This window comes from Eptesicus fuscus, chromosome 2 (assembly GCF_027574615.1).
Source record: "Eptesicus fuscus isolate TK198812 chromosome 2, DD_ASM_mEF_20220401, whole genome shotgun sequence".
NCBI classification, from domain to species: Eukaryota; Metazoa; Chordata; class Mammalia; order Chiroptera; family Vespertilionidae; genus Eptesicus; species Eptesicus fuscus.
The window spans coordinates 94,823,769-94,845,805 of record NC_072474.1 but is presented as its reverse complement, the minus strand read 5'-3'; the positions used below and the strand labels follow the sequence as shown (position 1 = coordinate 94,845,805).

The 22,037-nt window shown below is 46.2% G+C and overlaps 1 protein-coding gene across 1 annotated transcript in view; it reads right to left on the bottom strand.

The window, feature by feature from the left end:
- RELL1 (RELT like 1) overlaps positions 1-18,702 on the bottom strand; it is a 64,863-nt gene extending 46,161 nt beyond the window's left edge. The window contains exon 1 of the mRNA XM_008140209.3: positions 18,515-18,702. Within this exon, the coding sequence (XP_008138431.1) occupies positions 18,515-18,602 (88 nt within the window). The 5' untranslated portion in view covers positions 18,603-18,702. The remainder of the gene's footprint in view (positions 1-18,514) is intronic.
- Positions 18,703-22,037: the final 3,335 nt, after the last annotated feature.

Sequence of the window (22,037 nt, the reverse complement as noted above, 5' to 3'; positions counted from 1 at the left end):
TAAGACCAGCTTTGGGGACCGGCCCTCTGCTGGATTTTGGGGGAACACCATCACATTCCAAACTGCGGAGTGCTAAAGGAGCCAGGCTGACACACCCTCACCAAGCGCTCTGCCCTCCTTCCACGGGGTCGTGATCCCTAACTGACCTCCTCATGCACATTCCTCGAGCGAGGCCAAGCAGGGAGTCGGTTAGAAATTATTTAAACTATGGGAGGAAGCTAAGCGGCAAGTGCCAGAGTAAAACCACCAAATGGGAAGAGAACAGGCCCAGATGGCCTGTTTCAGGCAGAAACAACAAGACCAGATTTAGGGGGTTCCCTTAGTGACTCCCCTGGAGCATCACAGAGAGAAGCTGGCGCAGAGGACTCAGCCTCAGGGAGCTAGGTCCCTGGTTTCTGGGTACAACCTGCCCCTGCAGGGCCAGAGTGCAGCCAAGTAAATGTCCACAAGGCAGGAAGAAACACAAGCCAACCTCGTGGGACAACAACAGGGATAACAAGAGCTGGTTGGGGCTCAGCAAGGCCTTCAAAGAGGAAGATGGCCCAGCACTGGCCAGAAAGGGTTTGCCCTGCCTACACCCAAGGCCTCTGGGACATGAAACTATACCACCAACTGCTAAAGGCAGCGAATTTGCACTGAGTGCTTATTTACGTGCCTGGCACTTTTTACTGGAGACATTAAAGGACAGAGTATTGAAGCCAAGGTGGCTCATCTGGGGAACGGCCAGCATTTGAACCCAGGGCTGTTGCCATCAGGGCCCAAGCTCTGAGGCAAAGCTGTGCCCCAGGAAGGAGGCCAGAGCGGAAGCCAGCTTTCTCTTGGCTGCACTATGTTCATTCAACTTGGTTGCTAGCTGTGAGACCCCAGGCAAGTCAGTTAACTACCCTGTGCCGCAGTGTCCTCATCTCTAAAATGAAGATAAGAACGGAATTGTTCCTGAGTCTTAAGAGAGATGAACTTGGGTTTGCCTGAGTGCCTAGCACGGTCAGTGCTCAATAAAAGTTAGCTACCATTGCCATGATGATTGCTATCAGTGCTAACAACTGTAAACACGCTGTCCTCACCAAGCTTACAGCTCAGCTGATGCCCAACCAAGAGGCAGGGAAGGACGGTGAGGAGGCAGACTGGAGGAGGCAGACTGACTGGAGGAGGCAGCGGTAAATGTCGGGACAGATAACGACGTAAGCCCGGAGGTGAGGGGGCAGCCGTCACACATGCTCCTCGGCCGCCAGGCAGCAGCTCCCACACACTGTCACCAGCCCCGCAGTTTCTTTTTCTTCCAGGAACAGGAAGTGGAGACCGATTAAACAGAACACTTTAGGCAAAAGTCCTAAACACGAGGTTTTCCCGTTAGTCACAGGTGAAGTCAGGCATGTGGCCTGCCTTCTGGGAATATGGGGACAGAAAAACAAAGATGAGTAAATGTTCTGTCACGAGAAGTCCTCTGATGTGAAGTCTCCGCTAATGCTGTTAGATAAAGAGCAAAGCAAAAGAGGGACTAGGACAGAAAATACAGATCACTTCAGAAAAGGCAAGAAAAGGAAAGATTAAACAGAACTAGGAAAACCCTGGACATAGAAAATTTGATTTTAAGGGGAAGAAACAAACGTGAAAGTGACTAGCATTAAACTCAGTAAGAATTCTCGAAAACCAGTAGCAAGAAAAATACTATTAACAATCGTCACACATTGGTGAGCACATTGTACAGTTAGTTACTATCCAAAGTATTTTACAGGTATGAACTCATTTAATCCTTACAATAACCCTATGGGGTAGGCACTCTTATTTGCAGCCCCATTTTACAGATATGAAAACTAAAGCACAGAGAGATGAGTAACCTGTATCAGGCCACACAGTTAGCAAGTGGCAGAGGTGAGATTTTAATTCAGGCAGCCTGGCTGCAAAGCTCATACTCTGTGCTCTATTATCCCTAACTTGTGAGAATTAACAGTTTTGATATTCACTAAAGTTCCATGAAATGGATTTACCTGTAGCTCATCTCTAGTTGAGTTAGAGTCTTGAGTAGAAATTCAGTAAATAAATCTAGAATGACAGAATGGTTTATCCTAGTGAGTCAATTGTTGGGAAAGAAAGGTGTATTGAAGTTATATTCTCTCCAAGTCAATTTATCTTTTTTTTTTTTTTTTTTGCATCAACTACAAATTTCAAAAAATAAAATAAAATCCTGATTTTATAAAAAGCAAAATCAAAAGACCATCCTAATTTACATTTAACACTGTTGAAATTGTTCATTTCTTCTCGGAAACCCTAAACTTCCCTTTGACTTTTACAACAGAAATAATTTGTATGAAAGAATCAGATTTGCCATATATAGTTACCTTTGTCCGAAACAATCTCACTTGTTAATGAAAAATGTTAAGAGAACAAACAAATATGAAACAGTAGTTTGAGTTATTTTGTTGGAGGAAAAGATGCCAAAATGTCCACACTAGTTATCTCTGAGTGGTAAGATTATAAGTTACAGGTCAACCTAATAGTAAAATTAATGCTGTAGAGGTAAACCAGAATACCAGAAACCCCTCAGCAAGGAGACTACCTATAAGTGCAATCCATAATATTTACATACAAGGTATTTCCACTGACTAGAGGCAGAGACAATGCTATGAAACCTTTGGTCTACACCATAGAAGATAAGGGTCAAAGAAAACCACACAATAGTATAATTTCTACTTTATTACACTGTAAATACATAAACAACAAAGCACTGACTTGATAATTTTTCTTTCCCACTATATTTTTTTAATGCCTTTGAGTCTTTAAGTAGTAAACCAATGCATAATTTCCAATACCTTATTTCAGGCACATTTTAATGTTATGAGTTGTTTTTTTCCCAATAAAAATTGACTGTTCCATTTTTCCAACAACCAATTCTCCATCACCAACTGGGTGTCCTACAGTTCAGTTCAATTCTGACACTAACTACCTGTACAAACCCCACAGGTTGAAGCGCTCAGTGCCATAAGACTAGCCTACTTCAGACCCCAGCTGCAAACGGGGTCCCAGGCTAACCAACAGAAATTCAGAGCTTCCCACAATCTCCCTTAGGTTCCACACTTCGCTGTAATGACTCACAGAACTCAGCAAAGTGCTATACTTAGGACTGCTGCTTTATTATAAAAAAAAAAATACAATTAAGGAGAGGCCTTATAGGGCAAAGCCAAGCTTCCTTTCTCTCTCCAGACACACCACCCTCCCAGCACCCTCCTCACCAATCTAGAAACTCCTTTCACCTCGTTTCAGTTTTTATGAATGTGTCATTATTATAGGCATGACTGTCACTGGACATTGGTGATTAACCTCATCTCCAGCCCCTCTCCCTTTCCCAAATGCCAAGGGCTGCAAGTTCTAACCCTCTAATCCTGTAGTTGGTTCCTCCAGCAACCAGCTCCATCCTGAAGCTTCCTGAAGGTCCACCAAGAGTCAACCATTAGCATGAACTCAGCTATGGTCTAAAAGGGCTCATCCTATACAATAAAAGGCTAATATGCAAATCGACTGAACAACCAGTCGCTATGATGTGCACTGACCACCAGGGGACAGACACTCAATGCAGGAGCTGCCCCCTGGTGGTCAGTGTGCTCCCACAGGGGGAGTGCCGCTCAGCCAGAAGCCGGGCTGACAGCTGGCCAGCGCAGCAGCGGTGGCGGGAGCCTCTGCAGCAGCAGCAGCAGCAGCGCTAAGGATGTCTGACTGATGGCTTAATCATCCCCCCAGCGCTCCAGACTGCGAAAGGGTGCAGGCCGGGCTGAGGGACCCCACCCCCGACGAGTGCATGAATGTCGTGCACTGGGTCTCTAGTTATAAATAACATACACTCCTATCATTCGGGAAATTCCAAGGGTTTTAGGAGTTCTGCTCCAGGAAGCAAGGACAAAGATCGAATACATATATTTATTATACCAACACTGTCCTTATGGATGAGAAAGAGAGGGATTCTATGAAAAGTAACCTCTAGGGCAGTGATGGCGAACCTATGACACGCGTGTTAGCACTGACACGCGTAGCCATTTCTGATGACATGCGGCCGCATGCTGAGGATGAAACATTTGCTGCTCCTGAGGATGAAACATTTGCAACTAGAGTCTTGGAGTTAGTTTTTTCCTCAAAGTGACACACTACCCAAGTTATGCTCAGTTTTTTGGCGAAGTTTGACACACCAAGCTCAAAAGGTTGCCCATCACTGCTCTAGGGTGATCTGATCATAAATTCCTAACTGGGAAGGTCATGGTGAGTAGTCATGCTCCAGGTCTATAACTTTTTTACTGAAAGGTTTTAAGCCAGCCCTGTTCGTCATTTTTTTTTTTTAATCTTTTTCTTAAATATATTTTTATTGATTTCAGAGAGGAAGGGAGAAGGAGAAAGAGATAGAAACATCAATGATGAGAGAGAATCATTGATAGGCTGCCTCCTGCACGCCCCACACTGGGGATGGAGCCCGCAACCTGGGCATGTGCCCTGACTGGGAATCGAACTGTGGCCTCCTGGTTCATGGGTCCATGCTCAACCACTGAGCAACACCGACCAGACCTGTCCATCATTCTTGTGCATCTAGGTTAATGTGCCTTTGAAATACCAGAAGTACTACCCCTCGAAGGGGGTATTAACCTTCAAAAGAGTACATAATCTTATTAAACATCCTGTAATCCAATTCCCACATTGACATGTGTCCCCTCCTTGATTTCAAATGCATAAAAGGAACTGCAAAACTTATTCCACAAGAGCATTTGAGATCTTGTTCCCTGGCATAGTCCTCAGTTTGGCTCAAATAAACTCATAAAAATTCTCTATGCTTCTTACACTGACATCCTCCTCGCCAGGAGAGAAAAGAACTTAAACAGCAATAAGGCTAAGATGGAAATGCACAGCAGCCTTCTAAAAACAAATGTTTAGCACGGAATTCAGGCATCAAGGTGATTTGTACAATTTCAGAGGGTTTACTCTAATGTAAGACAAATACACAATTAGCTTGCTTTTACCACTAATGAACACTTCTTGGCCTTCACACCATCAAGATTATAACTATGCTTACTTCATGATTCCAATTTCTCAACACTTCTTAAACTTTGAAAAACTATTTCTATCAACATACTATAGTATTATATTAAACCTATATACTTATACAGGTCATACTTGTATTATTTACAAAGGGTTATATTATTTGTTTGATCCTTCAAACTCTGATGTGTATAAAAAAACAGATCTTATCTCCTCTCCTCTCTCCTTCTCCTCCTCCCCGCGCCCCCCCCCCCCCCCCCCCAGGAAAAAATAGGAACAGTACCTCAACTGCCTTGCTGAAATTATGCGGCCATGGCTCAAATAAACTCATAATAAAAAGTCTGAGCTCTTCCCGTCACATCACAAAGCCTGAGGACCCCTTCTGCTGCCCCCCACCCTCCACCCCACCCCACCCTCAGCCCCCAGACCCCTACAGTGAAGTGCATAGTATCAGGAGCTTCCCAGCCTAGCCTCCGCCTCCGCTCTGCAGTCGATACCAGGGCTGCACTGATGTACCTTTCCTACCTCCACACCTTTGCACAGGCTGTTCCCTTTCCCTACACTCCCTTCCAGGTCCATTTAAAATGCCAAGTTTTAGCCTAGTGAGGCTTTTCCATCCCTCTTATCAGAAGGAAAGTGTCTCCTCTGTGACCCCACGCAGCACCTTTGTCTGTAGTTCTCGGGTTACACCAAACGCATTCTCCCTTATTCCACAATGTATTTATAGTTTATCTTCCCTTCTCAACCCAAGTTTGTGTAGGACAGAAGCCAAAGTTTGTTCTTCATTTTACATACCTACACAACACCCAACAGTGACTCAAATAAGGCCCTCATTTTAAAATGAATCACATACACACTGTGTGTAAGAAATATCTATTAGTTTTATCTGCAAAGACTATTAAGACACCAACTTGGCAATCATGCATGGGAAATGAGTTTTACCTTCAACACCCAGCTTCTTGGCTCTCTCACCTGGCTTTAAGCAATGTCCACGGCCTCTTTTTTGCTATCAGTGGTTGCTTTGCCTTTAATAGAGGGGGCGGAGGATGGAAGGAATTAAGGAAGGCGCAAAAGCATTCAGGCCACACAAAGCATATAGCACAAACACGCAAAGAAAAGCGAAGGAATGCCTGTTCAATAGCCATCTGCCACTTCGCCAATGCCAGGAAATTCCGGCTGCTGTTTTTTATAATGTGAATAATTCACATGATTGTGTTGGAGACTTCCAGCTATGAAGAGCTGTTAGAGCATTTGAAAATTGTTGTTAAGAGTTATATTGTGAGACAGAAAGCCCAGTGAATTCTTCAAAGCTCCACCCCTGACAGGAGTCTCAGAAAATCACTTTCTGTTTGTGTATAAGCATGAGGAAGAAAGGCTGGGCATGTTATGGATACTGAAAAGAATTTGTTTGTTTTTAACCTTATCTATTACATAACATTTCATATACAAGTTTCTTTATAAGTCTTCACTTGGCTAATCTCACCTGGCCAGTCAAGAAGAGTAATAGCACAAACTGCCTTATTTGTGTCTTTTCAGGAAACTGAAATAGGTTTTCTCTTAATATCTACCTCATGCCAAAATTCTATAAAAATCATTCATAAACCTAATGACCTGTAAATTGACTTACTTCCTTCAAATATTTATTCTAAGAGCAAATAAACAATTCTTGAAGAATTCCTTGGGTAACTGCCCATTTTTTACTAAAAACAAAATCTACATTCAATTTATAAGATGCCTTGGTGTTCTCTTTAAGTAGATGGACCTACAATAAAAAAGTAAAATAAGTAGATAAGTAGAAAACCTTCCTTTTACCGGCAGTGCTGAGCACGGAGCACATGCAATTGCACATAACACACAGAACATTTGTGAACATGAACATACATCTAGCTTTGGCTTCCCCTCATCTGTGACTTGAGGGAGACATTTCACTTCTCTTCGTCTTGGCTACTCGGTCTCGGTTTCCTCATCTCTACAACACAGAGAATATGGCAATCTGTCCTTGTTGAGGTGGCAAGATCATTTACATCTGATCTGTGCTTGTCTTCTTGTGCTGCTGCCTCGAGGAGCTCTAGTCAGAGCAAACCCAGTGGAAACAACCGCATATAATTTTCTATTAAATAACATGGAATGGATGCAACATGTACTCATGGACTCCAAGGAGATAACATCAGTGCGACGACCTAGGAAAGGTTTCCTGGAAGTATCACCCTTTCTTTTTTTTTTTTTTTAAATATATTTTTATTTCAGAGAGGAAGGGAGAGGGAGAGATAGAAACATCAATGATGAGAGAGAACCATTGATCGGTTGCCTCCTGCACACCCCCTACTGGAGATCAAGCCCACGACCCAGGCATGTGCCCTTAGCCAGAATCAAACCCGGGACCCTTCAGTCCACAGGCCGACGCGCTATCCACTGCGCCAAACCGGCTAGGGCTGGATGTGTTACCCTTGATCTCAGTTTGCAGGATGGATGGAGGATAGAATATGCATAGCCCACAAGGAAGGGTGGGATCCCAGGTTAAAAGAAACACAACCCACTATTTCTGCCACCTCTGATCACCCTCACTCACATTTGATCCTTAGGCAGCATCACTTGGGAATGTGCTAGAAAAATTCCCCAGTCCCTTCCCAGACCTAATGGGGTGGGGCCCAGCCACCTGGGCTTTGACAGCCCTCTAGTTCATTCGGATACACGCTCAAGTTTAGGAACCACTGCTATAGCTTTGCTTGCTCTCACCTCCTCTCTTCCGTGACCTCTAGTGACCTTCACCTAGCTACCATTGACATTTTTACAAGCTGAAACTTCATTTCCTCCAGAAAGTCTTGCTCAGCCTTTACTGGACTCTCACCCCACCCCCAGCCGCAGGTTAGATACTCTGGCTCTGGGCCATAGTTTCCTTACGGAGGTGCCAATGATACTTTATCATGATTGCTTGTTTAATTGTCTTCCCTGATAACCTGTTAAAACTCCATAAAAGCTTAGTCTGAGTCTATTTCATTCTCATCCCTTTTCCCCAGGGCCTTGCACACACACACATACACACAGTTAGGCAGTTTAATAATATTTGCTGAATTAATAAAAGAAATCAGAAACTTAACCCATGAAACAAAGGTATAAAGGGAAGGTATAAAATATGAAATATGATAGATATACAATTAATAGGTACATTTGAAGTACTGAAGAAACACAACTGAATTTAGTTCGTCTTTGAAAAGAGCTTCATGAATGAATTCAGGTTTTGAAAACCTTTGTACTGACTCCAAACGTATCAACGTCACACCATACTCACCTGATAAAAGCAGTACCTGCTTACTTTTTATTGTCCTTTCTTTTTATCTCCATGGCCTCTAGGCTGGCTGACCACCAATTCGGGAAGTGAGCAGGAGCGGAGACTACAGCTAAGATTTGTGGGAAAGCCTGTTTGCTGTATTATAAAGAAAAAGCCTCGACAGAGTCAGAATGTAGTAGGCAGTTAGACAGGCAAGAGCAGAGCAAGGACGATGGGCCAGGTGCAGAAGGTCATCAGGGCAGAAAGCTCCGGGTGCCCAGCAACGGGCAAAACTTCAAAAACAAGGCTCTCACCCCCAGGGTGACCTTTCCTCCCCTAGCATATCTCTGGTCCGGCGGTTTGGACCCCCTGACCTTCCATATACTGGTCATGCAGTTTGGACCCTCCCCTGACCTTTCCTCCCCTGGCATGTTGCTAGTCATGAAGGTCAGACCCCTTTAGAGGGAGTACAAACAAGGGAGCCAGAGAATAAGCCGTAAGCATTAAGCCACCAGGACAATGAGGTGCTGACCCACATCAAATTACTTCTAGGCCTCAAAGATGTTTCAGGGCCAGGCCTAGAAAAGCAGCAAAACCAGACAAGCAATACCATGGCTGACTCAGGACCTGCTGCATTGACTCAGGACCCCCGGCCCTGGCACCGATGTAGACCCAGGAGCTTTGCTAGGAGCGGCACTGGCCAATCCATCAGTGGAGACCACGACTCTGAAAAGACACACCTAGAAAACCGACGAATATTCTATTGAGATCCTCCCCTGGGACCTCCCCTGAAATCCCCACCCTTAAAAGCCCTTAGGATGGAGGACCCAGCTGGCTCTCCCTCTCAGGAGCACACCCATGCCTTTCCTCTGCCCTGCCTCCCCCTCTCTCATCCTGACGTCTTACCTTACCCTTCTTTCTCCTAAGCAACAAAGGCCCCTTCTTTCACCTCTGTAACTTGTTTCCTAAGCCCATTCTTCTACCACTCACTTCTTCCATCTCTGTGACCTTCTAAATAAACTTGATCTTATAGCTTGAGTCTCAGCTCTGAATTCTTTCCTAGCCAGTACCGAGGTTGCTAAACCAAGGCCCGGTCTGACCCCACCGGCCTAGCACCTGGTGCCATTCTCGCCACTGCCAGCAAAAACACCTGCATTCCAGCTCTGGCTTCCCTCCTTCCTTTCTTCCTTCCTTCCTTCCTTCCAGTCTTTAAATGTCTGCTCTGTTCTGGGTCCTGTGCTTGGATCTGAGTCTTGGACCGTGACCAAAACTCACACACACACAGGCCCTCCCTCACCAAACCTAATGTCTGCTCCTCTGCTGCTGGCGAACCACGGCCCTCGCTGCCTTCCACAGGCCACTGAACCTCTCAGGCTCAGTTTCCCCGTCTGCAAAGAGAGGAATTCATTACAAGATGACCACCAAGTCCCCTCTGACTCCAACATTACACAACTGAAAACAACACAATTCGTCTCGGAAGTTAGTCAGCCAGTTATTCTCCTCAGGGCCGCTCACCCCAGATCCAGAGCTGAGACGCCAAGCCCTGGAGTGTGAGGACCGAGGGCTGATGTAGACCCAGGAGCTTTGCCAGGAGCGGCATTGCTGGGCCGCTTCAGTAGACGGCCGGCTCTGACACAAGGGAAGAGTCCTGGCTTTGCTAACTCAGCTTCCTCATCTACTAAACACTACTCAGTCATGAGAAAGGATGAAATAGCAACATGGATGGACCTTGAGAACATTACCCTAAGTGAAATACTAGTAAGTCATTCAGAAAAAGCTAAGAACCTTTATGATTTCACTCATATGTGGGATATAAAACTGAACCTTATGAACACAAACAGCAGTGTAGTGGTTGCCAGAGGGGAGCAGGTTGGGAGAGAAGGGGTTCCTAATATAAGGTGACAGGAGATTTGACTTTGGGTGGTGGGCACACAGTACAATATACAGATCTTGTAACATAGAAGTGCATACCTGAATGTTGACCAATGTCACCCCAATTTAATAAATAAAATCCTATCTAATTAAAGCATAATATGCAAATTGACCATCACTCCAACACACAAGATGTCTGCCCCCATGTGGTCAAAGATGGCCACCCCCATGTGGACACAAGATGGCCACCACAAGATGGCAGGCAGGGGAGGGCAGTTGTGGGCGATCAGGCCTGAAAGGGAGGGCAGTTGGGGGCGAACAGGCCTGCAAGGGAGGGCAGTTGGAGGGGATCAGGCCTGCAGGGGAGGGCAGTTGGGGTGGACGAGGCCTGCAGGGGAGGGCAGAAGCGGGCAACCAGGCCAGCAGGGGAGGGCAGTTAGGGGTGACCGGACCAGCAGGGGAGGGCAGTTAGGGGTGACCAGGTCGGCAGGGGAGGGCAGTTAGGGGCAATCAGGCTGGCAGGGGAGCAGTTAGGCGTCGATCAGGCTAGCAGGGGAGTGGTTAGGGGGTGATCAGGCTGGCAGGCAGGTGAGCAGTTGGGAGCCAGCAGTCCTGGATTGTGAGAGGGATGTCCGACTAGGATCAGGCCTAAACAGGCAGTCGGACATCCCTCAAGGGGTCCCAGATTGGAGAGGGTGCAGGCTGGGCTGAGGGACAACCCCCCCCCCATGCATGAATTTCAAGCACCGGACCTCTAGTTTAAAAATAAGCAGCTTTAGGGAGATTATCAAGGTCCCTTCCAGCCCTAGGGTCACAGGATTCTCCTCATTCTAATTTGTGTTTTTTCCAGCACCACCAAGTAATTAGTTCTGACACTATCTACAGGGAGACAGCACCAGACCCCCCAGGTAAAGGGCTCAGATCTACAACACTGCTTAGACCTACATCATGAGGCTGTACCACCCTAAGTCACTCATTAGCATAGGTTCAAAATCTGGATAATAAAAAATCATGCCAATAATTACACACAATCTTAGGGGGAAACTATCAACATTTTATGACTATACCTATAGATGGACTGGCTAGAAATAAACCAATTGGTGAATCTTCCAAAATTCTTCGCCCCAAAATGTGTCACATAAGGTAACAGTTTCTTTCCTTTTTTTCTTTCTCTCTTTCCTTGCCTAATTTTAGTAGCTAAATGGCTCAGTCCTATGTATCGCCTGCATCCCAAGAGAATTCCCTGCCAAGCCCCCTATTCCTCACCCTCCCCTGGAGCCCATTACACACCACCCTCAGCATCCAGGGCTCAAGAGCAAGGAGAGGGCACCTGAAAAGAAACTTCTGGGGCAGTTCAGAACTGTGTCCCCTCTGATAGCTGTGGCAGGTTAGAATTTAGTTAAGAACAAAATAATAATATACTTTTTGAACACTTCATACCAAACATGTTTTATCTCCCATCCAAGTACTCTCAAGGCCCGACCCTGCTTAGCTTCCGAGATCAGACAAGATCAGGCGTGTTCAGGGTGATATGACCGTAACCTATGCATATTTTATCTCAAAACAGTCCACAAGGCAACTCTGCCATATTTGTTCCATGCTATAGATGAGAAAAATGGTTTGAAGGTTTTCTCCCCTCTGTACCACAGGCACTTTATTGGTGCTCATACCCCCAGGATGTACAAACCAAAGGAGGTAGGGGAGCCAGGGAGAGCTCAGCTGTTTGGGACCCTGGCATGAGCAACGACAAGAAGATGGGGCCTTGGGGTATCTCAACGGGGGAACAGAAAACCAGTTCCCCGAGTTCAGCTAGTTTGGCAAAAGGATCCTCCAGGTGAGATGACTGGGCACAGGAACTCAGTTTGCCTGAGTATCTGCCACCCTCTACCCACCCCTCCTTCCCCAAAAAGTCCCTTGGGTGGATTCTATTCCTTTTCTCCCTCACAAAGAGAGGTATGTCAATAACTGGCAGAGGAGAAATTGGCCCAACTCCTCCATCAGTCTCCAGTATAATGGGCACCCATCCCTAAACACCTAGAATAAACAAAACTCTTGCTTTCCCCAGGTAGCTTTATCTTACTCAATTCCACACTAGAATGCCGAAATAATGCTTCTTTTCATGACATACCACTCATTTGAGGAGGAGTTATTTTCTCCATAGGATATTTTACTATTTTGAGCAGTTTTACAGTTGGTTGCCCACAGACAAGAACCGATGAGTCTGTCAAAGAGGAAACTGCAGGACCATGATCCCTTATCTGAAAACCTGGGGGTCAGATGTGCCTCGAAAGTCTGACTGTGATTCCAAAAGAGTACTGTAATGCATTTAGCACACATTATGTAACACTCAGAAATCAAACTCACTAACATAACTGCAGCAAAACTTAGCAGTATTCACACTGAGTGGGATAAATATATACTATAGAATCTCACACTGGTTCAGATTAGGGTTTACCACCAACCGGGTATGCAAAAGCCTCAAAAAAACCTTTTGATTTTCAGAGATTTTCAGATTTCAGAATTGTCCATAAAAGATTACAGACACATGCAAATGGCTCAAATACTAGAAAAAATAGTCAATATACTAGTCATCGAGAACATACAAATTCAAACAATCAAGGTACCAATTTTCACCTTACAAGCTAGCAAGTACATTTTTCAGAGAAAATGTCAATGGTGTGAAAAGTGAGTCCTTTGACTATTGCTATGAGAATGTAAAGTGGGACAACGTTCAGGTCACTGATATTGATGTCATCAAGGCCTCAAAAACATGAATACCTTTGGACCCCATCTCCCCCCAAATGCCTTTTCAGTAATGCATTTCCTGGGAAGTCATCAATATGACTGAAACAATGAGTTTTAAAATTCATCTATATAATAAAAGCCTAAGCAACCGTTAAGGCGGAACAACCAGAACGACCAGCCGCTATGATGCACACTGACCACCAGGGGGCAGACGCTCAATGCAGGAGCTGCCCCCTGGTGGTCAGTGTGCTCCCACAGGAGTAGTGCCACTCAGCCAGAAACTGGGCTCACGGCTGGCGAGCGCAGCGGTGGTGGCGGGAGCCTCTCCCGCCTCCACAGCAGCACTAAGTAGCAGTGAGTCAAGTGGTAAGGAGCAAGGGGTCCCGACTGCAAGAGGGCACAGGCCGGGCTGAGGGACTCCCCGCTCCAGTGCATGAATTTCATGCACCAGGACTCTAGTTTGAAAATAATTAGCAACAACTAAAATAGCCTAATGCCCTGGCCAGTTTGGCTCAGTGAATAGCGTGTCAGCCTGCAGACCAAAGGGTCCGGGTTCGATTCTGGTCAAGGACATGTACGTACCTTGGTTGTAGGCTCTTCCCCGGCCCAGGCCCTGGTTGTGGCTTGTGCAGGAGGCACCCAATCAATGTGTTTCTCTCACATCGATGTTTCTCTGTCTTTTCCTCTCTTTTCCACTCTCCCTAAAAATCAATGGAAAAATATCCTCGAGTGAGGATTGACAAAAAAATAAAGTAAAATATCCTCAAATGGAGGCACAATGAGGTAAAATGCAGTGAATCCTTATAATAGATTATGATGCAGCCATTTTTTAAATGTAGGGAAATGGAGAACCTTCATGTATAACAAACATTAAGTGAAAAACGTAGGACACAAAATTATATTTGCATTATGATCCTATCCAAGTAAAAATATATAGACAGACCAGAGTAACGTAGACTAACAGTGGCCAGTTCCTTGAAGTAATGAGACCCCTTTTCCCCCAAACTTTAAGTCTTGTGGGGAACTTTCCCAAAATACCCAGAGCACTGTATTTTAGCAGAGGGAACGTGGGGAAAGAAGACTTGCTCCCAGTCAGTGGCAGCAAACTCATGAATCTGAAGCGTCACTTTGGGCTTTTATATATTTCCAATGAACCCATCATTGCAAAAGCATCACCACTTAAAGAATGAAAGCCTTACAGTATGAGTGGTATACATTTATTAGATAGTTTGATTAACATTGTAATATAAGTCCAACCTGATGGGCACTTTGTGGAAGAAATACAGAAAAGAAAATACACAGGATAAAAGGTATATGCCACTTTGGCATTTGCTAAGACCTTTCAGAGACAATAGCTCATTTGATCCCTACTGGCGACCAATAAGGCAGATAAAAATAGGAGTTGGCACACGTCCATTTTACAGGTAAGAAAATGGAGGCAGAGAGCCACACTCCTGAACGTGGTAGGGGCTCTTCTTGACTTTTGACTTCAAGTCTAGGTCTCTGACTTAGAGCTTGATGCTCTTTCCACTGTATCCTGCCATTACCCTTAGTGATTCTTTTATAAATATCTTAGAATAAAAATAAATTTCTCACTTGAAAAGAAAAACAAAATGATTTAGTAATATATTAAGAACAGGCTTCAGAATCGAATAGATCTGACAAGATCAAAACCCAACATACATTTGAGTGACTTTTCTTTTCTTTTTTAAAAATCTTTATTATTGAAAGTATCACAGATGTCCCTTTTTTCCCCCATTGACCCCCTCCACCCTTTCCCCAGGCCTTCACCACACTATTGTCAGTGTCTGTAGGATGGATATATATATATATATATATATATTCTTTGGTTAATCTCTCCCCACCCCCACCCCTTACCTCTGAAATATGTCAGTCTGTTGCATGATTCAATGTCTCTGGGTCTATTTTGTTTGTTAGTTTATTTTGTTCATTAGATTCCACATATGAGTGAGCTCATGTGATATTTGTCTTTCTCTGACTGGCTTATTTCACTTAGCATAATTGAGTGACTTTTTCTTTTCGTTTTCATTTTTATTTTACTTTTCAAGTACAGTTTACATTCAATATTATTGTGTATTAGTTTCAGGTGTATAGAATAGTGGTTAGACAATCATATACTTTATTAAGTGACATTTTTAAGCTAACTTAGAGATGAAATTTCTTCATCTATAAAAAAATATATATATTTAAATTATTCTAGTACTTAAAGGATCAACCAATGAATGCATGAATAAGTGAAACAACAAACTGATGTTTCTCTCTCTGAAATCAATAAATCTAAAAAAATTATTCTAGTATTTAGTATAGGACAGGGTGTTCTAAGAATTAAATAACCTGAGTACACAGACCAGAACCTGTCATAAAACAGAAATAATAAACATGCCATTCATTTCTCTAAAAGGAGTGCCAACAATGAATTAACCCCATACTCCAATTTTAGTCTTTGATAGCCACACCACACTCCTTATTCCACCTGCTTTCAGCAGCCTATCAAATCTTTACCAACTGCCGAAGTGCCCTAAAATAATTAGAAACCACTCAACATAATAGTTTTAACCAATGACAATTTAAATCACGGTTGTAAGTTTTAAATAACTTCTCAATATATAATTAAACTTCAATATCCGAGCCAAACAATTTGAAGTAACGTGGACTTCCCATTTGAAGTACCAATGAAAATTTTTGCTTCTATCACCTAGAGCCGTGGTCGGCAAACCGCGGCTCGCAAGCCACATGCGGCTCTTTGGCCCCTTGAGTGTGGCTCTTCCACAAAATACCACGGCCTGGGCAAGTCTATTTTGAAGAAGTGGTGTTAGAAGAAGTTTAAGTTTAAAAAATTTGGCTCTCCAAAGAAATTTCAATCGTTGTACTGTTGATATTTGGCTCTGTTGACTAATGAGTTTGCCGACCACTGACCTAGAGCTTTGACCTCTCTCATTCAAATTCAATTACTCCCAAACAGATGGATGGATTTATCTGGTGGGCCAGGGTGAAAACAGGAGAAGAGAGGGAATAACAAGCACTTCTCTAATTTTTCATTTCCTCTTTCAATAAAATTTGGACTTGGAAAGCCCAAACTCCAAGGGGTGCTTTTTCAAAATATTCTGTCTACTGATGTTTATGTACATCCGGGTAGCTACCTGGCCAAAGGAGAAACAGAATTTAATAAAGCTTATCTTCAGCATCTCAATGAGGAGTGAGGAGGCTGGATGGCAGCCCTCAGAGCCCAGGGAGAGGGCACTTCTCATTCACCAGCCCCTGGACCTCCGCCACTCCCACTCTCTCCTTACTAGGAGGCTGTGCCCACTGTCTGGTAGAGAAACAAATAAGCCCAAAGGTTGAGTAACCAGAGAACTGAAGGACATAAATAAGCCAAAGTGTGGAAAATCGTCCCTTCTGCTGCTTGTGGTATATAGTTTCAAATGCTGCTACTGAGAAGACAGAAATCTAATGAGATTCACCTACTAGGCAGGAAGTGAAAGACTGCCACTGCCCACTGGGAAGTTATCTGTTCTCCTTTCCTCTGCTTCCCACCTTCTGATAAGCCCCTGCCTACAATTTTAAAATGTCCTAAACTCCCTGTCTTACCATCTCAACAAGATTCCTGCTCTATTTTCTCTCTGGGGACCAGTGGGTACAGTGGAAAGAGAATGAATGAACTTTGGAATTAAGCTGGCTAGGTTTATCAACGATAAAGATACATAGAGAGGAACACTCACCTCCTAGTGATTCTGCTTCTCTGATTAAATGCTGACTGATATTCTTAGCTATGTGACGCTGGCCCAATTGTCTAACTGCTCTGGGCCTCCGTTGCCTCCCTGGAAACTACCACTTCCTAGGATGATGAGCAATTAGTGCAAAAATGCATATGAAGTGCACAACTCGAAGCCTGGCACGTCGCAGGTACTCAACATTACTTCCCACTTGTTTCTCCCTACTTCCCAACATTCCCAACCAACACCAACACTGTCTTAGATGCCAACGGGTGGCCAGCTGTTGACCGGTCAGGCCTCAGGGCACCCTGACAAATCTGTACTCTGTTCCCTTTCCTTTTTAGGTACCTTATGCTTCTCAAGTGTTCCCTTTCATCAAAAAGGTGACTGTGCAATTTCGAGGAGAGTTTTTCTTACGTTCCTGGGTGCAGCTCAAGAGATCCATGGAAACACAAACTTCCTCCAGGGGGGGGTGGATTTCTCGTGTGGATGGAGGATTACATGCATCGGGTGCTGAATGTTACTCCCAGGTTAAACTCTTCAAATTCTGGAGCAGCTGGCTCTGTCTCTCTCAGGGCTGGCTACACAACCCCGGGGTCCCATTTGAACCTGGTAACGCACCTACCTGTCTCAGCAACGAAACGCAGGCTTACACACCAAAATCTCCCAGCCAATCAATAATGCATGTCACTAGCTGCCATGTCCCCCCGGGAAGGATGGCTGAAGGAAACACAGGTCTGCTAATAAAGACTCGGGAGATAGATTATCCACGCTGCTTCCTTCCTAACGTGTTCTGGTTTCTATGAAAAAGTCAAGGCCCGAGTGACAAGCCAGTTTAAAAGCTGTCATTGCAATCTTCTCCGGGGTGAGGAGCAGCGTATGTGTTTTTATGGCGGAGACAGTCCCAGTTGGGAGGCTTCCAGATGCTCATTACCGGGACCTGGAGAGGAGCTGCTCAAGCTGAGAAGAGCCTGCTGACGTCAGGTTCCAGGTCGTGGTAACCCCAATTGGCCCAGAAGGTATCCGTTTATTATTATTTTTAAAACCCTCAGCGAGGTGGCAATTAAGAAGGGGAATGAATGGTGGTGAGGAATCCCTGGTGCCTACAGTTACATAAAAACAAGAGTTTGAAGACAGGACAAGTTACATATCCTCTTAGGTTTCAATTAAGACAGTCCTGCTCTTAAGCTCATCACTGGCCACCACACTTTTTATCAACTCCCGCGGGTGGCTTCCTGCTCTGACCACAGAAGGTTCCTTTTGTGGTGACAGGGATCCTCTCAAGAAAAAGCAAACAAAAAACTGTTAAGTTCACGGACGCGCCTTCCCTTTTTCCAAGCCTGATTTCTACAGGACGGGTGAGAAGACATCTGACATCCCCAACCTGTTACAAAGAAGGCATCAACCACTAAAACACATTAGAACTTGGAAAGTGAAGAAATTGAAACTCGGCCCAAGGTTTTAAACCCTAAAAGGACGGGGGAGGCGGGGCGGGGATAGCGCCCCCGGTCTCCGGTGTCACGATCTTCCGCTTGCGGAGCCTTTGAGGACAAGCGGGGCTCCGGGGTGCCTGCCTGGAGGAGGCGCCCCAGGGGAATGCAAGACCAGGCCGGGTCCCTACACCGGGGACAGCTCAGAGGTGGGGACGGGGGTAACAGGTCCTCAGAGGAGCCGGCGAGAGGAGTGGAGGCGGGAGCCCCGCCGGCGGGAAGGGAGGGATCGAGCCAGCGCCACGGCCGCCCGGGCCGCCCGGGACAGCCCGAAGTTCAGCGCCGGCCCCGGGGGCTGAGCCCGGACTAGAGCCGCGCGGGGCGCAGCGGGGCAGCGGTCTTGATCCCTCGCCTCCTCCCGCGAGCCCCAACCCCGGCGAGAAACTCACCCGGGGCCACGAGCGGCGAGCTCACGGTGCCTGCCACAAAGACAGCAGCGGCGAGGACGGCGAAATCCGGGAATCCCCGCGAAGCCATCGCCGCGTCCCTTCGCCCTCTCCCCGGGGGCGCCGCGTCCCGGGATCTGGCAGAGCGCGCAGCTCCGGAGCTGGCGGGCGCGCGGACTGGCAGAGCTCGGCCCCCGCGCGCGGCGAACCCCGCCCTGGACCCGCCCCTCCAGCCCCACCCACCTGGGCTCCGCCCTGCGTCTCCGCGCCCAGCCGCGGGCTCCGCCCCCTCCTCGTGACCCCGCCCCCGAGCCCGCCCACCGCAGCCTGGCCCCGCCTCTCGCTTGCTTGTTTTCCGTGTGGTCACCGCTTCAACGGCCCGATTCGGAAAGGCCCCGCCCCCTCTTCCCCGCCCACGGCGTCCCGGCCCCGCCCCCTCTCGCCTCGCCCGCTTCCTTTCCGAGCCGGGTTTTACCGCAACTGCGAGGATTGCGCGGGAGCCCAGGGCAGGGGCTGAGTCAGCTTACCCTCCCCGGCTCTGGTACCAGGCGGGCGTGGGAAAAGGAAAACAGAGGGTCGGGAAGCTCTGGATGCAGACATTGCCAGCATTGGCGTGGGCACGATCTTTTTTCTCTGGTGGCATCTCTATTCAGCTGGCATACCCCTCAAATTCCACTGTTTGAAAATTGAGAGAAGGCAAATCATTTAAATTTCTTTCTATCTCTGCTTCCATTTAAGCTACTCCTATTGCGGGGGGGGGGGGGGGTGACCTGTACATACCTCCAGGAATAAATCGCCTTTTAAAAAAATTGTGTGCTACACTACACCTTGCAAATATGTCCACAAAGTATTTCTTCTAGTGCTTAGTCACTTATTATCTCCTTATATCCTCACTAGAGGCCCGGGGTACAAATCCATGCACGGGGAGGGGGGTCCCTCCGCCCTACCTGCAACCTCTTGCAATTGGGGACCCCTTGGGGGATGTCCGACTGCTGGTTTAAGCCCGATCCTAAAGGGATCCCTGTGGGATCAGGCCTAATCTGGCAGTCGGACATTCCTCTCACAACCCGGGACCTCTGGCTCCTAAGCACTCGCCTGCCTGCCTGATCGCCCCTAACCGCCTCTGCCTCGGCCCCTGCTGCAGCGGATTCATCCAGAAGGATGTCCGGAATGACATCCAGAAGGTTGTTCGGCTATCCGGTCTAATAAAAGCATATTACGCTTTTATTATTATAGAAGATATCAGCTCTATGATAGTATCCCCATTTCACAGGCTGGGAGTGAACCCATCATGGCCGGGCCACGGGGACAAATTGGAATTAGCTCATCTTCATTATGTTTGCTTCCTGCTGGGCCCTCAGCCCCTGGCTTACGGACAGCACACACTAAGGGGTCAGAAGTGATTTTTCAAGTTGAATCATCATCCCAAGCACTGGTCTCAGATCCTTTCTCTGAGTAGTTACTTCTTATTTCACTTTAGAGACTTCTGAAGCAGGGTGGTCAGGCCCTGAGAAAATACTAAGAACATCAATAAGGCCATGGAGTGAGGACTGGGGGTGTTTACAGAATGGAGCCCTTCCTTGGCCTGACGGACAGCCTTTAATTTTCAAAGGACTTCTTATCTTCTCTCTGAGTCCTCCATGCAGTCTACCAGACCCTTGCAAACATTTGCACTAATGTGGGAATTGCCGCTGACAGAGCCTCTACCCCTGCAGATGGCTGGGCTGAGTGATGGAGCCTCTGCCCTTTGAAGTCAAAGGCAGGCACTGTGTGTTCTGTGCACAGTTGTCCTCACATCCTGCAGCCTGGCTGGTGAAGCAGTTTTATACCAACATAAAAACTGAGAATGGCTGCAGAGGAAAGAGGTCAGTGTAGGCTTCTCACCAAAAAAGGAGAGAGTCCCGTGCTTAGAATTTACACTGTAAATTGTAAGTTGTAGTCAGACCAGCTATATAATTTGTAGAGCCCAGTGTAAAACCAAAACACAGGGCCTTTTGTTCAAACATGAAAAATGTCAAGACGGCAGTAGTGGAGCATCAAATCAATCATGGAGCCCTTCTAAGTGTAGAGTCCTGTGCAACTGCACCCATAAAGCCAGCCCTGGCTTGGGAACTAAAGGGGCAAAATGCTTGGACCAAAAGATCTACTTCAAATGTAAAATATAATTTTAAAACTGAATGATATTTCACTCTTTTCTCAGAGATTGAACTTTCTATTAAAAAGACAAGATCAGCCCGGCCAGTGGGGCTCAATGGTTGAGCATGGACCCATGAACCAGGAGGTCCAGGTTTAATTCCAGTCAGGGCACATGTCTGGGTTGCTGCAGGCTCAATCCCCAGTAGGAGGCGTGCAGGAGGCAGCCAACTGATGATTCTCTTTCGTCGTTGATGTTTCTATCTCTCCTTCTCACTTCCTCTCTCTGATATCAATTTTTAAAAAAAAATTTAAGACAAAATCATTGTTAACAACATATTTGAATTGGATGTGTGCTGTGACTTTCCAAAAATAAAAATGCAATCCAGTATCTAAAACTGGAGGAAATCTCAGTAATCATCCACCAAGCCCCTTATTTTATAGATGAGACATAGTTAAGTGGCTTGCCTGACATCTCATACCTAGTAAGAGCCGGGCTGGAAACCAAGTTGCTGAAATTTCCCTTCTCAGACTTTTCCGTAGCACTTGATGCTTGACACTCTCTCTATAGTTATCTTATACTGTCACACAACCCCAAATACTTGCATTTGCACATCTTGCTAAAGGGAGGGAGAAAGGAACGACTGAGGAAGGAAAGAAAAGATAGAAAGAAAGAAGGAAGGAAGGAAGGAAGAAAGAAAGCAAGCAAGCAAGGAAAGATAAATTAATTAATTAATTAATTAATTAAGGAGCTCAAGCTTAAATTAAGTCTGTACTTGCAACTACAGACCTGTTTACACAATTTAAAAGCCCCACATATGCATATCTAAAAGCTTTTGCTTATTGTTTTACTAGAGGCCCGGCGCACAAAATTTGTGCACTCAGGGGGGGGGGTGTGTCCCCTCAGCTCGGCCTGCACCCTTTCACAGTCCAAGAGCCCTCGGTGATGTCTGACTGATGGCTTAGGCCCGCTCCCCAAGGGGAGAGTGCATCCTTAGTGCTACCTTGGAGGTGGGAGAGGCTCCCGCCACCGCTGCTGCACTCGCCAGCCATGAGCCTGGCTTCTGGCTGAGTGGCGTTCCCTCTGTGGGAGTGCACTGACTACCAGGGGGCAATTCCTATATTGAGTGTCTGCCCCCTGGTGGTCAATGTGCATCATAGCGATGGGTCATTCCACCGTTCGGTTGATTAGCATGTTAGCCTTTTATTATATAGGATTTTAAACTAGAGGCCTGGTGCATGAAATTTGTGCATGGGGGGAAGGGGTCCACTCAGCCCAGCCTGCACCCTTTCCAATCCAGGACCCCTGGGAGGATGTCCGACTGCCAGTTTCGGCCCGATCCCAGGGATTGGGCCAAAACCATCAGTCAGACATCCCTCTCACAATCCAGGA